Genomic DNA, 14,324 nt, shown 5'->3' on the forward strand with positions numbered 1-14,324 from the left:
GTAGCTGCTTAATAACGTCACATCCGTGTATTAGCCAGGAAAAACATCACAAGAATGAAGACCCAGAACACCAGCTAAGACCCTCCAAATGCCACTTAAGTGGTCCTATTTTGACTTGGTTAACGTGTGACCGTTGCATGACCCTAATATGGCTTCCGCTTAGAAAAACGTATACACTAAAAACGTTTTGCCTGACCCTCGAATGGAAGCGCCCGCGACATTTTCGTGGTGCGCATTCTAGTGTTTCTCTAGCGTGTAAACATTCACTATCTCTAACCCTACGATTGCAGTCTAGACGTCACTCGCACGCGCCCGGACGCTCGTTGGCGCCAAGCTAGAGAGAGCGAAAGTACCCTCGTACATGTACTAGAGTGCCTGGAAAAGAAAATCCTGAGCATGGTAAGATGCTACAGATTTTGTCCTGCGTGAGTCCCCACTATGAGTTCATGAAAGAGGTTCACAGCAACGGAGGCTGAGCCCAGTAGATTGCAAGAGGCTTGTGCTTCTGTAATACCCATTAATTACCCCTAGTTTTGATTCTCCTAGTTCAGGCGGTTGTGGACGGAGGTTATCAGAATACTTCAGTTTGCAGAGTGCACACTACTGGTGGATCTGACGGTTTCGTATCAGATTTGCAAATTACTTGATCAGATGACAAACACTAAATTGTGCTTTTTTTGCATACATTTGAAAACTCGATCTTTGAAGTTAATGGCATTCACTGAGGCAAAGTCTTATGGGTTGTGTCCGCCACCCTTGGCTGGCAACTGAACTCTGACATTGCACGGATCGTTTTTTAATGCGAATATGAGTTTGAACCTTTGTTTTGAATATCCCATATTGGTCATGGTGGCTTCGATATTACCCCCTCTGCAAAATTTTCGGATGATGCAGTGCCAAGATCAGTAGTTGTTGTCACGTGTCAGTTGTTCTAACTACCTTGTTTTCAGTGCGATCTACTTCGAGTCGTCATCAGATGTATGAAGTGTTAAATAAATTCCAAAGTTAAGTACATGTATTTTATAACGGAAAAGCACAATTATAAGTTCCAAACGTAAAGAAAACAACAGACCTCGTTAAATTACTCACCCCTGACACTAAATACTTTAAATCTAAGAGCAGTGGTGGAACAGTTTCTGGACAAGGAGCGCTGTTCTTTTTCAGGATGCAAGTATGTCCAACCAGCAGAATAGGTGGTGGAAATTAGCTTTGACTGAGGCTGTTGTATGCACACATAGCCTCTTTCTACTTGGTAGCAGGCAATTGTGGGTGAAATGACTGTGCATGTAAAATCACCAGCCTCTCCTGATTGTTTAAGGAGTGTTTCAGAACGTTTCTTCAGTTATGTGTGGCCTGATCTACTTAAGTAAGGGATCTTAGCACGCTATAATGTGTCGTACATAACGAGAATTAAATAGGCCCCATAACGATTAGGTTTGAGTAATATCATACGTGTTTAAAACCCAAGCGCGACTTACAAAGATCTGCGTTTGCTAAGCGCCTCTGACTGTAAATTGTTCCTGCCTGGGTGCGCGATTTTTTTGACTGTTGGACAGTTCATTTGTTCCCCACTTTAGTAAAAGGCACTGTAAGCCACAGACCGTTTGGGTCGCTATACGTTTGTGTCCACTGTGTGCTTCTACATAATATCTTGTTTATACACAAGCATATCAGTGTTATGCCGGATTGAAAGTCGACTTTGCGATCTGCGGGTCTGTCAGCAATTTATGCCCCCAGATTGCAGACTGTACTGGAGGGACGCAAATCATCTATTGTCAGTAACAGCCAGAAGTGTTGGGGAAGCTGCATACGGATTTTGTTAGACGAGCAGCAAAGAAATTCTGTTTTGTCCCTGTTTAATTTGAGGGAGTTCAAGTTCATCCACTTGATGACATCTGCGATACAGTTTTGAAAGTTTGCCACGGAATCCCATTGTTTATCATTCAAAGATAGAAATAACTGTGTGTCATCTGCGTAGGTGACTATCGTAATATCATATGCTTTTATCCGAGAGATCAGTGGCCTCAGGTATACATTGAACAAGACTGGGCTCAGAGCCGTGCCCTGAGGGACTCGTTACCATAAGCTTTTAAAAAGAGAACAGTAAGGGGACAATGCAACGGCCTGAGATCAGTCAGATAAGATTCCATCCCCTTCAAAACCAGGCCTCCTACCCCGATTTCAGCTAGCCTTTCAAGAAGAATTTTATGGTTGACGGTGTTGAAGGCCGCCAAAAGATCTAATATACCCAAAACTGTTGGCTGGCCCTTACCTACTCTTGTGCATAACTCGTTCATGCCGACAAGTAGAGCTGACTTGGTTCCATGTCCTGGTCTGACCCCAAATTGTTCCTCTTCTAGGAGGGACTGTGTTTCGTGACAATGTGAGAGCTTCTTACTCACCTATCGCTCCAGAATTTTCATGGGAAAAGGAAGCATTGATATGGGTCTAAAATTACTCCGCACTGAGGGGTCCGCTGTAGGTTTCTTTAAAAGTGGGGTAACACTGGCCCTTTTCCACTTTGAGGGGACCACCCCAGTCTTCAGGGACTGATTACATAGTGGCAGTGTCGGGAGACCAAGCCCGTCTTCCAGCTCTTTCCAGACCCTGAGTGGTATGGGATCCGGGGGGTGGGGGGGATCCTGATTAAATCAGTCCGATTAAGGATGGAAAGTGTTCCTCTGAATTGAGTTCGAACACATCACATCTATTTTCCTGATCCTCCAGCGGAGTGTTGCTAGGTTGGAGCTAATCAAAACTGCATACACAGCTATCTACTTGGAGAATGCTTCTCATAGGGACAATAGGCTCCTTAGTGATATGGGAAGTCCTCAGACTAAGGACTGTATTCTGGGACTGAGAGCTGAGATCCTCTAAGATCTTACAGATCTTGTTATCGAAATAATCAACAAGATCATCACAGAGTTTCTGCGAAGGGGGAACTCCCTGTTTAGCACAGTCAGGGTAGATTAGATCCAGAAGAACCTCAAACACCTTTTTTGAACTGTTTGTGGCAGAGAGAATAGTATTGGTATAATATTCTGCTTTAACTCTCCTAACCTCAACTTAGTACTCACTGAGTGTTTAAAAAAAAAAAAAAAAAAAAAAAAAAAAAAAACTTTCCTTCTCACCTTCTTTATACTGCCTATCCCAATTGCGTTCTAATTTCCTACAAACGCCTTTTAAAGTTTTTAATTAATTATTATACTATGGTGCAGAGGGTTTATGTCTGCATTTCATGCTTTTAAACAGGACAATTCTGTCCAGTGTCTCTTAGATCGGCTGATTAAAGATTGTACAGTTGAACTAAACTGGCCTTCCAGGGTCGAAAGATTTAGAAAGGTTAAAGAAAGGTATCGATAAGGGCGTGTCCCATATCAGCTTATACCAGGGTCTAGCTTTCCTAATGTCCGTCCTGTGCTGTTTAGGGTGATCGAGATCGTTCACTAGCAGATCAAAGGCAACCAAAGCATGGTTAGTCCAGAGTAGGGGGGAGAATCTTATCCACATAAGCCAGCAGTCCTTCTGGGACAAAGATCAAATCCAAAGTGTGACCTGCCTGATGAGTTGGGTCTTACACACATTGTGTCATCCCTGGATTTCACAGGAGTCCTGTACTTCTTTAAAAGAGGAGGATACATCACCCCTGCCCAAAGATTAAAATCCCCTAAAATAAAAAAGTTAGAATATGTAAGTACCATGTTAGAGACCTATTCATCTTATCAGCTTTTGTCCTGTCCTACATCATTGGCTTGGGGGAAACAAGACCATCTTATAAAATGGGTTGACTGAATCATAAAGAGAAGAATTTGGGGCCAGATGTAGCAAAGGGTTTTACCCATTCTGTGTCTATGGGAAAATGTGTTCGTACATATGGCCCTTGGTTCTGAATTATTCTGTGTGTTGCAACAGTGAACCACAAGGCACATTGGGCAGTAGGCATGTAAACCTAGTTACGCGATTACTGCCATTGTAAGTGAACAGAGAACACGGATGGAAGAAGCACATTAGTGCTGCCAATCTTAATGAAGTCCTAGCACACATTGATAAGGAAGCAGATGCTGTAAGAGGCATCTCAATCCCATGAAGAAACTTGGGAATAAATGTGTTTTGTTGGATACGTTTATAGGCAGTGTTAAAAAAGTTTCACCAGGCAGTTCTTAGACGTATGTTTTTTGGGTTGGCAGAATACACGTTTTTATTATTTAAGCTTTCATGGATGTCAGTAGAATGAGTTTTCAAATCCCTGTAAGGTAGTTAGTTAAGAAGATCAATTTATTTGATTATAGTGAACTACTCTTGATGGGTCTCTCAAAGTACAAGAAACGATAAAATGGTTGTGTTTCAGCAATAAGCATAAGACAGTGTGATAATAGGAGCAGAGGAAGTCCGGGATGATGTTGGATAAAGGGACAGTGATCACCTATTTAGAAACCCAGTCAGCTGCCACACCGTAGACTGTAGTTGATCTTTGCTTTTTTTAATAATCACATTTTATTGATTTTCGAAGGTAACAGTACACAGTTGATCCATTTCACGAGGGTGTACAATAAGCAGTTAATCAGTGTGCGTTTAATGCTATAATCCCTCCCCAAACTGTGATACTCCCACTACTTGCCCCAGATCTTGCCATGTTTTTTGGACATCCCCTTGCCTCGTAAATTGGTTGCTCTAGGCGAGAACACCAGTTCCGCCAATGAAGCTTGATCTGGTGATTTCCATTTACGGGCAATGTCCCTTTTGGCCACCAGTGTGGCTATCCCCACAAATGTTCTTTTCAGTCTCTGTCCCCCGACGTCTTTAGCAATCCCAGCAGCGCCACTTTAGGAGCAAGTTCCCCCAAGCACCCCAGGGCCACAGATATTTCCTTTCCCACACCCTCCTAAAAGGGCAAGCCCAGACCATGTGTGGAAAAAATCAGCCTCACCCTGTGAGCATCTATTGCAGTGAACTTGAGGTGCCCTGCCAGTGTGACGCAAGTGCTGGAGGGGTCAAGTAGGCTACATGTAAGTAGTTAAGTTGAACCATACGTAGACGGGTGGGACTAGCCAGCAGTCTAGGGGGCCATCCAAGCATCACGCTAATCGTCGTCCAGATCACCCACCCAAGCCTCCTACTGCTGACGGAGCACTGAAAAATGGTCAGGGGCATTAGGTCCAACTCCAGCCAATAGGTGAAGTCATCACTGCCTCCATTCAGCCACTTGTTTATTGTTGGATTCTAGACGGCCAGGTAGTAATCATATAGATCTGTTATTCCCAACTTCCCGTCGTACGTCGAGTGCCTACCATTAACAAAGGCCATCTGGTGGCGATCTATAAAGGCTGCAATTTTTGTTGCTGGTGTCTGGAACCATTTCATAGAAAGTGGATAGGTAAAAATTGAGAGGACATTCGGAAAGCATGGATGACTCATCATTTTGAACAGCTTGACCTGCCCCAGAGGGTTTAGATGTAAGCGCCCCCAGCGCTGCAAGTCCCCGGTCAGCCCCTCCACGAGAGTCCTAATGTTTAGGCTCCACGTCAACTTTAGAAGGCTGGAGATATGCATACCCAGGTAATTAAAGGAAAGACTGCGCACTGGAACCCCAGGGCACCAAGAGTTTTTGTCAGCATCCCACCCGACAGATACTGACACAGACTTATCTTCATTTACCCTCGGTCTGGGTGCCTCCCTGTAGAACCAGTGAATCTCTAGACACCGAGGGCCCGAAGACCGCAGGTCTTCGAGAAACAAGAACAGATCATTGGCGTAAATTATTATGCATTCCTCCTGTCTGCTACCAAAGGACCACCCCCTAACCTAGGCCTTGTATCGAATGATATGTGCCAAGGGCTCAATCGCCAGGCCAAATAAGAATGGAGTGAGTGGGCTTGTTTGCCAGGTGCCTCTGTGATTGGAAAAGGTGGAGTCAGGACACCGTTCACTCATACCTGGGCAGTAGGAACAGAATACAGAAGGCACACTAATTTGCGGAAATAGGGTCCGAAGCTCACCCGCTGCAAAACGACTGCCAGAAAAGGGCATTCAAAAGTGTCTAATATCTTTTTGAAGTCCATGAAAATTATAGCCGTGGGGCTGGGTATGTGGTGTGCCTGGGATAGAACTAGCTGCACTTTATGGATGCAGTGATGGCTGCTCCTGTTTGGCGTAAACCTATGTTGATCTGGGAGGATAAAGTGGGGAAGAGCCCCAGTTAGCCTAATTGCCAGGGCCTTTGCAGACATGTTCATGTTCGCATTTATCATGGAAATAGGCCTGCATGAGGCTCACCGGTCCACAGGGTGGCCATCCTTCGATAGCATTACAGTTGTTGCAGCATTGATTTCTGGGGGGGAATGATGCACAGTCTTTGCCCTCCATGTAGAGCACCAGGAGGTGTGGAAGTACAAGGGAGCGGCACAGCTTGAGAAATTCAATCCGGTAGCCATCCGGCCCTGGCGTTTTACCTGGAGCCAGGTCTGTCAGGACCTCACTGAGTACCTCCGATGTGAGCGGCTAGTCCTGTTCACGGACCAGGGATTTAGGGATCGAAGGCAGCAGAATCTCATCCAACAGTGGGGATGCAAGCTCCCATGGGGGACAGGGACCGCTGCATACAAGGTGCTATAGTAATCCGTGAAGCTTGGTCCCCCAGGGTAGGGCCAGTAGGAGCTCATGTATTGCCTGGAGCGTCAACCAGAGGCACTGCTGGGGGACATATGTTGAGATAGTTATATTTTTAATCCACAAGGTGCCCCTCGATCTCTGTGCACCGTCCCTCGGGGTCCACATGCAAGGCCGTTGCCTTGCCACCAATGGGAATTCCTTGTGTAGCTGAATTGCCCCCCTCTTGAACCTCAGGTGAACCCCGCATGGAACTCCCATCATAGCCTAAGCGACCAAGAAAGGAGCATTGTGTGCCTAGCAGGTGGGTCTCCCGAGGCAGAACTACCACTGGCTGGAGACTCTTCACAGAGCGTAGGATGGCTGACCATTTGATGTGGTCGAGCAGGCCGTTGACATTCCACAAGAGGAACTTTTAACTATTTGGGCTAAGTGGGTGGACCAGGGAATGACCCTCCTTCGGGCGAGGGGCCAAATGGGCTAGTGTCTAATTTTTGGCCTGGGATCTGTAATAGTATGCCTATGCAGGCGTGTATAGTAGGTATTTGACTTAGTAACTGTGTACAGGGTCAAAACAAAACCAAACAGAACACAACAGCCACTCCCTCCACAACCCCCCACCTCACACTTCGAACCCTGAAGTATCTGTGGCCCCATCCTTAAACAGTGAACAATTTGAAGGGCCGAAGACTAGCCATTAGCTCCCATATACCCCATTGAAAGGATTCTAGTGCCAACAGCAATCATTGATTACAGGAGTAATGTAACAGCAACCTCCCTCCCAATCTCAGGCCATGCCTCCAACAACCGTACTTATCAGCTACGTCACAACTCCACCTCAAAAGGGGTGCCCCTTCCGATCTGGAGCATCCCACAGCAATTATACATCAAGTAGGTGGCTCATGGTCCACAGTCCCATCGGTGAAGAGGTCCATAGTGCCAGATAGGGGGCCTCCAGGTCAGGGGCTCCGGCCTTGCTTTGGAGCAGTGTGGACTTGGAGAGGGTTACCTTCTCCTGGATCCAGTCGGTCTCCGTGAGAGAGGCCTGTTCTTCCTGGTGAGTCCCAGTGAGTCAGTAGAGGACAGGCCTTCACCGAAGAATCGCAATTCTTCTCCGCCACGTGGTGGCCAGACATTGCGTTGTTCTGTCGCCCACTCACAGGCCTGTTCTGGAGTGCAAGCGAAGTAAGTTGAGGGCTTGAAAATGACCTTTAGCCGGGCCGGGAAGTGGAGCATGTGTTGGAGATTTAAGGCTCAAAGTTTTTGTTTAATCTCTTCAAATGAATGCTGTTGCTGCTGGACTGCATGGGTATAGTCTGGGAAGATCATAATGTTAGTATTTTGAAGTTTGAGGTCCTGATGAGTCCTGGCCTCCTGGAGCATAGGATTGCAGTCTTGGTGGTTGAGGATGCAAGCTATAACAGGGTGGAAAGGGTTTGGGGCTGGAGGTGGTCTCTTGGCCAGGGATCTATGGGGCTTCTCCACCACAAAGCACCCTGAAAGCTTGTTGGATGGAATCCACAACCACATCCTGTCCTCCAGCAGAGTATCAACACCAGAGTTTTCAACCCCTCCCGGCAGGCCAATGAAATGCAAATTATTTCTGAGTGAACTGTTTTCGGAGTCTTTGGCTTACTCTTCCAGGGACACTGTCACCTTCAACACCTCTAATACCTGACTTTTGAGGGTTTTCACTTCATCCTCTACGGTGGAGACCCTAGTTTCGGCCTCGGTCACTGTTGCCCACGTTTTGGAGGTCTTGGGGTAGCAGAGAGACATTGACACAGACCTCCTCCACCTTTAGTTCAGCAGCTTCCTTGGAGTCCCTAATGGATTTAAGGGTGGTAGAGGAGGGCGCGACTGCCCGCGGAAGGGGGCACCTTAAGAGATCCTCTGGCCCGATGCATGCTTATTGTATTGATCCATTTTGGCCAGCGCTGGGGCCTTGTCTTGCCTCATCCTCGGGTAGCCACCAGTAACCACTGCGTGGAGTTCGTTGAGTCACTGCCAAAGGTTTGCTTGCCCTCGCAGGCCAGCATGTGCAGCCTTTCTCCAGGGAGGCAAAGAGTAGACTACTGTGGTGCAGCGCGAGGCCCGGGTGCTGTTGTCGGGAGTGTCTGCTGCTCCCTTGGCCCCACAAGTCCAAAGGGGAGAACAGGCCAGCCTGTGGCATATGTCTTGTTAAGCTCCCCACCAGCCTGGTCAAACATGGGGGAATGAAAGTCTCTATGGAGTACACTGTGGGTTGACGCCCTCCACTTAACCAATGAGGTCACGTGACCCAGTCCCTCAGAGGTTCAGAATGGGCTGCAGAGGGGATGGGGCACAAGGGCCTCCACAGCATCGAGGTCTCCCGATGTTGCCTCCTGGCGCCCATCCGAGGTGAAGCGTCAGTCGGTCACTTGGTTACCCGGCTGTGTACCCAGGAGGGAGGGAGGGTGAGGGTGTGTGGAGGAAAGGAGGGAAAGGGGTTAGGTGCCTCCTCACCTCTTATGTGGTATGCGATGACGGCCCGCCGAACCCGCAGTGTTTAGTGATCCTGGTGGAACAGAGTCAACATCAACTGGAATACAGGGCCATGAGTCTCAGTTCATGCTCCTGGGGCCTGTGATTAGGGTCCCCAGTGTGGACCTGTAGCTCCAAACGTTGCGTGTCAGCAGTCGCCTCAGAGGGCGCACTGCATCAAAGTAGACTGAGAGGGCCCTGAGGAAAAGTGTCCCGAAAGGCCACAAACGAGCACATGCCCACCGCTATGAAGTGGTCATCACTGCCTCCACAGGAGCCAGGTCTGGTGAAGCGTGTCTGGCCCCAACCTCAGCACGTCCCCGTCATGAGACTGCCTGTCTTCCAGGAACAGCCGTCAGTCAGGCCGCATGTTGCGGTGCCTCCGCTGGTTCTGCCAGCTCTGTCCTGGTTGATCTTGGAGGCAGGGGCACCTACCGGACAGGGCTCGGCTGCAGCGTGGCTCAGAGGCGTGCAGATGCTGAAGTTGTCCAAGACCCGAAAGCGGTCGCCATCTTGCCCGCAAGAGCCAAGAGGGGCACGAAACATGGGCGAGGGCAGCCCTGAAGGGCGATTCAGTACTCCGTGAACTCCCGGAGCCCTAAACACCAGGAGTCCCCTTGGACGGTGCTGTTGGGCAGGGATGAAGAGCGATGATTATGGTTGCAGGAACTGCTTTAGAACATCGCCACCATTTTAGGTGACCAAAGGGCATGTACTTTTACACTGTTTTAGCTTTCTTGTGTTTTTCAATCCGAAAGACCCCATTTGGAGGGTCACATGCCAGACCAGGCTACTGGCCCCCAACCATCTTAATTGAGGTCATTTGTCACTGGTGTCTCCTGTGGTCTGTCCTACTATGGCCCTTCATACTGGACCAAGTATAACCCTTTCTGTTTGGATACGTAGGGTAAGCAATATATATTTGCCCCCTCATGGGCACGCATGCCTGGGACTTTTTCAAGGCTATTTAGAAAATATTTTTTCAAAGAGAATCACAACCAATATGTATATTCACGCAAGACACACAACAATGCAAAATTGAGAACAAATAGTACTTAAGCAAGGAAACCAGAGTCTATGAGGAAAAAGTGAGAAACACAAGAGAAAAATGAGCAAACATCACCTATGTTAAAAAGTAAGCCATCACAGGAGAGTGTTGTTGGTTCTGATGTTAACTCCCTTTCAGAACTGTGGAGGAAAGGGCTGTTATTGGCACGGTGAACAGTAGTAGACAGAAGAGGCTAGCTAGTTTATTTTTATTCTCTCTGCAGCCATTGACATACTCTCACCCAGCCCACGAGAGTGAAGATGATCTGGATATGCAATTGAGGAAGTCTTAAATTTTTTTAACTTGAGTACCGTTTTCTTTTTGGTACTGTTCTCAAACTTTTTTTTTTTTTTTAAATTTATTTATGCTTTTGTAACAGGCAAAAAGACACCCTTCAGCTCGTATAACATTAGAGTAAACATAGCTACAGCCTGATTCAGCTACGAGGCATCTCCATACGTTCACGATGCGAAGTGTCTCGAATAGTCCACTCAATTCTGGTACACAGAGTCCAACTGTGATATTAAATGTCTATTCGTAGGTAGCGTAGAGCCGAACCAGCCACACTAAATATCTTAGCTCGAAGGGCGAAAACAGAAGAAGAATCAACAAAGAAGAGCAAGGAAGCCGGGAAAGGAAGCAGACAGCACCATCAGCAATCTTCACAGCCAGCTGCAACACACAAGATCGGTAACTCAAACAATTCCACATGTACACCCAGTCAGCAGGAGTGCCCCCAGTTATGCACAGACGCAAGATAGGATTGTAGGGGCGCCCAAATATCACGCGGGCTAGAGCCCTCTGGTGCCAATTCCCAGTAAATTGTCAGTTGTTCCTGACAAAAAGCAGCATCCCGCAGCCAATCGGAGACCCGAGGGGACCGGCCCCAGCAAATCGCGACTCTGCGCTTAGCCAAAAGCAGCAGCATGCCCACTAATCTCCGCACCGCCAACGGCACCCCATGTACTCAACCTAGCAGCTACAGCACAGGAGAGGGAGTCAACTCTAGTTCAATCATCCCCTCAATCGCATGAAAAACCTCCCGCCAGAAGTCATGTGCTTCCTCACAGTGTCACGCCAGATGAAGAAAATTGGCATCCGGAGCATGACATCTTTCACAGTTAGCTTCCGCACGCAGCCCCATAGCACACAAGCCTCGAGGAGTATGGTATAGACAATGCAGGAATTTAAAGTGAATAAGGCGCAGCCTGTAGTTGGGCGATAACTCGCTCGTATGCGCACAGCACGCCCTCCAGACTACATCCGAAATATCCTCTCCTACATCAGCTGCCCACTTCGCCTTAGCAGCCATCACCAGTCCCTCCCCTTGTTCCTGCATGCAGCTGTACAGTTTAGTAATAAGCTTCTTCGGCGACTTTGCGCTCCATAGGACCTCCAGCGCACATGTCAGCGGAATCTCAGGGAGACTAGGATATCACGTTCGAAGCATGGCACACACCTGCAGCACAAATAATCGATGCAGCGCACTAGCAGGCTCATCCCTTAGTGCCGCCCCCAGGGAGATCAACCTCCCATCCACAAACCAATCCCCCAAGAGCAACAAGTCCGAATCACAGAGATAGTTTCGTATCTGCGAGTCGCGAAACATCGCCTCATCGGCCACAGCCGCCACCGACATCGGCGCAGAGGGCACACGCACCCCAGATCGCTTCAGCAGAACCGTCCAGGCTCTGACAGTACACGCCACCGTATCCACACCCCAGGGGCGGGCCCTCGACAAGCTCCCCAGCACGTGCTCCAGACCATCTGGCCATACCACTTCACTCTCTGGGGCGAGATACGGCATATAACGAACTGGGCGGATCCAGTAATACGCAAAATGAGCCAGCGCACAATGGTAATAAAGCTCCAGGTCAGGTGCCTCAAGTCCACCCAATTCAAACGGTAACGCCAGTTTTTCCCATTCGATTCGAGGTCGACCGCCGGCCCAGACCAGTCGAATGATAGCAGAGCAGAGGCGTTGCAAAGAACAGGCTGTCAGGACGAGAGGAAGATTAACGAACAAGTACAGGAATTTAGGCAGCACCAGCATTTTTGCTACAGCAATCCGCCTGGTCAAGGACAATGGCAAGGAGCGGCACACTTCAGTTCTGTCTTCCAGCCAAGACATAGCTTTACTATAATTGGCCAGCCAGAGCGTCTCAACATCACAACTCAGCCATACTCCCAAATACCGAACCGGACCGTCCGCCCACACAATAGGATATTGTAACTGGCAAACTGCTGTCCCGGACGAAAGAGGCAGCACAACAGACTTAGACCAGTTTATCATCATTCCGGAAATTCCACCAAACCGAACAATTTCATCCAACAAAACATCTAAATTGTGGCCAGGCCCTCGCACGTACAACGCATCGTCATCCGCATACATAGATATCAGAATAGACCCCTGACGGAACGGCAACCCTCTAGCGCCATGACGCTGTCGTAAAAAGGCCGCCAGAGGCTCCGTCGCTATCGCAAAAAGCAACGGAGACAGAGGGCACCCCTGTCTGGTCCCGCGCGCTACCGGGAAGGGGGCCGACATGCTGCCATTCATCCGCAGGCCGGTGACCGGCTGCGAGTATAACAAACGAATCCAGCTCACAAAGCGCGCACTCATCCCCACTCTGCCAAGAAGCGCAAACAGATATTGCCACACCAGTGAATCAAATGCCTTTGTAGCGTCTAAGAACACCGCCGCAGCCTCGTCGTCAGCAGCAACCGAGCCAACAACTGCAAAGAACGTGCGCAGGTTATGCGCCGTGGACCGTCCTGAAACAAACCCCAACTGATCCGGCAACACCTGTTTCGTCATCAGTGGCTGCAGCCGTGCCGCTATCATCTTAGCCAAGATCTTGTTATCTATGTTGATCATAGAAAGTGGGCGATACGAATCACAGCTATATGGGTCTTTTCCAGGCTTGAGAATCGTAACTATGAGTGCCTCTCGGAGAGAAGCCGGGAGGATTCCATTCTGCAAGGCCTCGGCATAAACCTCCAGCAAATGAGGCGCAAGGATATCAGAATATTCTTTATAGAACGTGGGGGTCAGACATCCAGGCCGGGGGCCTTATCTCCAGGCAAACCGCGAATCGCAGCCTTTACCTCTTCCTCAGTAAAAGGAGCATCAAAATACTCCCTATGCGCATTATCAAATCGGAGCAAGCTGATCTCAGAGAAGTAGTCCTGGACCACCTCATCAGGCAAATAAGTAGGAGCAGAGTACAGATCTATGAAAAATTTGGTAAATACCTTCATAACACCATCCATGCCGACCACATGCTCATCCCTCAAGTCATTCACTTCAGTAACATAGCTGCTGGCCCAAGGCCTACAGAGCATATTCGCCAGCGTGCGTCCGGTAACGCCTCGCCCTCGCAAACCTCCCCAAGAGACATATCTCCCTCATAGATGCCTCTTTATACGAGGATACTGCGTCCCGAAGAGCCACCAGCGTGTCACCGGACCAGTCCTCCACCAGACGAGACTCCAGCTCTGCTATCTGAACCTCTAGTTCAGCCAGCTCTCGCCGCAGCGCACGCAGCACGCCATGTTTTTTCGAAATACTTATCCAACGAACGACCACTTTAAAGGCCTCTCACAACGTGCTAGCATTCTCCTCAAAATATAGAACAATATCCCGACGTAGCTCTTCGCGGAACATCTCATCCCGAAGCGCCCCCTGGGGCAAACGCCACGTAAAGGCACGCGCGGGCCCGCCAGGCACCGCAAGCTCCAATCTGACTGGAGAGTGGTCCGACAGCGTGCAAGCCAGATGATCGGCCGACCGAGTCCATAGCGCCACATCCCTCGAACCCAGCCAGTGGTCAATGCGCGACCAGCTATTGTGTACATAATTGACACATGTACCCTCTCTCGCCTCGGCGTGCTTCATCCGCCACAAGTCCACCAACGTCGCATCTGCCATAATCGCAGATAAAGCACTGGCAGCAGCCGCATGCTGCATCCGTGCCATGCTCTCCCAGTCCCTAACGGGGTCAAGGATCACATTGAAATCCCCTCCCCAAATCACAGCCCCTCCCCCCAGTGACTCACCCAATCGCCAGACCTCACTGAAAAACTCCGGATCGTCCGTGTTAGGCCCATACACCGACACGAGTCTACATGGCCTGTCCAATAGCATCCCGCTTAGCAATACATA

The 14,324-nt window shown here is 48.9% G+C and overlaps 1 protein-coding gene across 1 annotated transcript in view; it reads left to right on the forward strand.

The window, feature by feature from the left end:
* Positions 1-289: 289 nt before the first annotated feature.
* Positions 290-14,324, forward strand: part of RFC1 (replication factor C subunit 1) — a 622,078-nt gene continuing 608,043 nt past the window's right edge. The window contains exon 1 of the mRNA XM_069202064.1: positions 290-399. Coding sequence (XP_069058165.1) covers positions 397-399 — 3 coding nt within the window. The 5' untranslated portion in view covers positions 290-396. The remainder of the gene's footprint in view (positions 400-14,324) is intronic.

This window comes from Pleurodeles waltl, chromosome 1_2 (assembly GCF_031143425.1).
Source record: "Pleurodeles waltl isolate 20211129_DDA chromosome 1_2, aPleWal1.hap1.20221129, whole genome shotgun sequence".
In the NCBI taxonomy this organism is placed as follows: Eukaryota; Metazoa; Chordata; class Amphibia; order Caudata; family Salamandridae; genus Pleurodeles; species Pleurodeles waltl.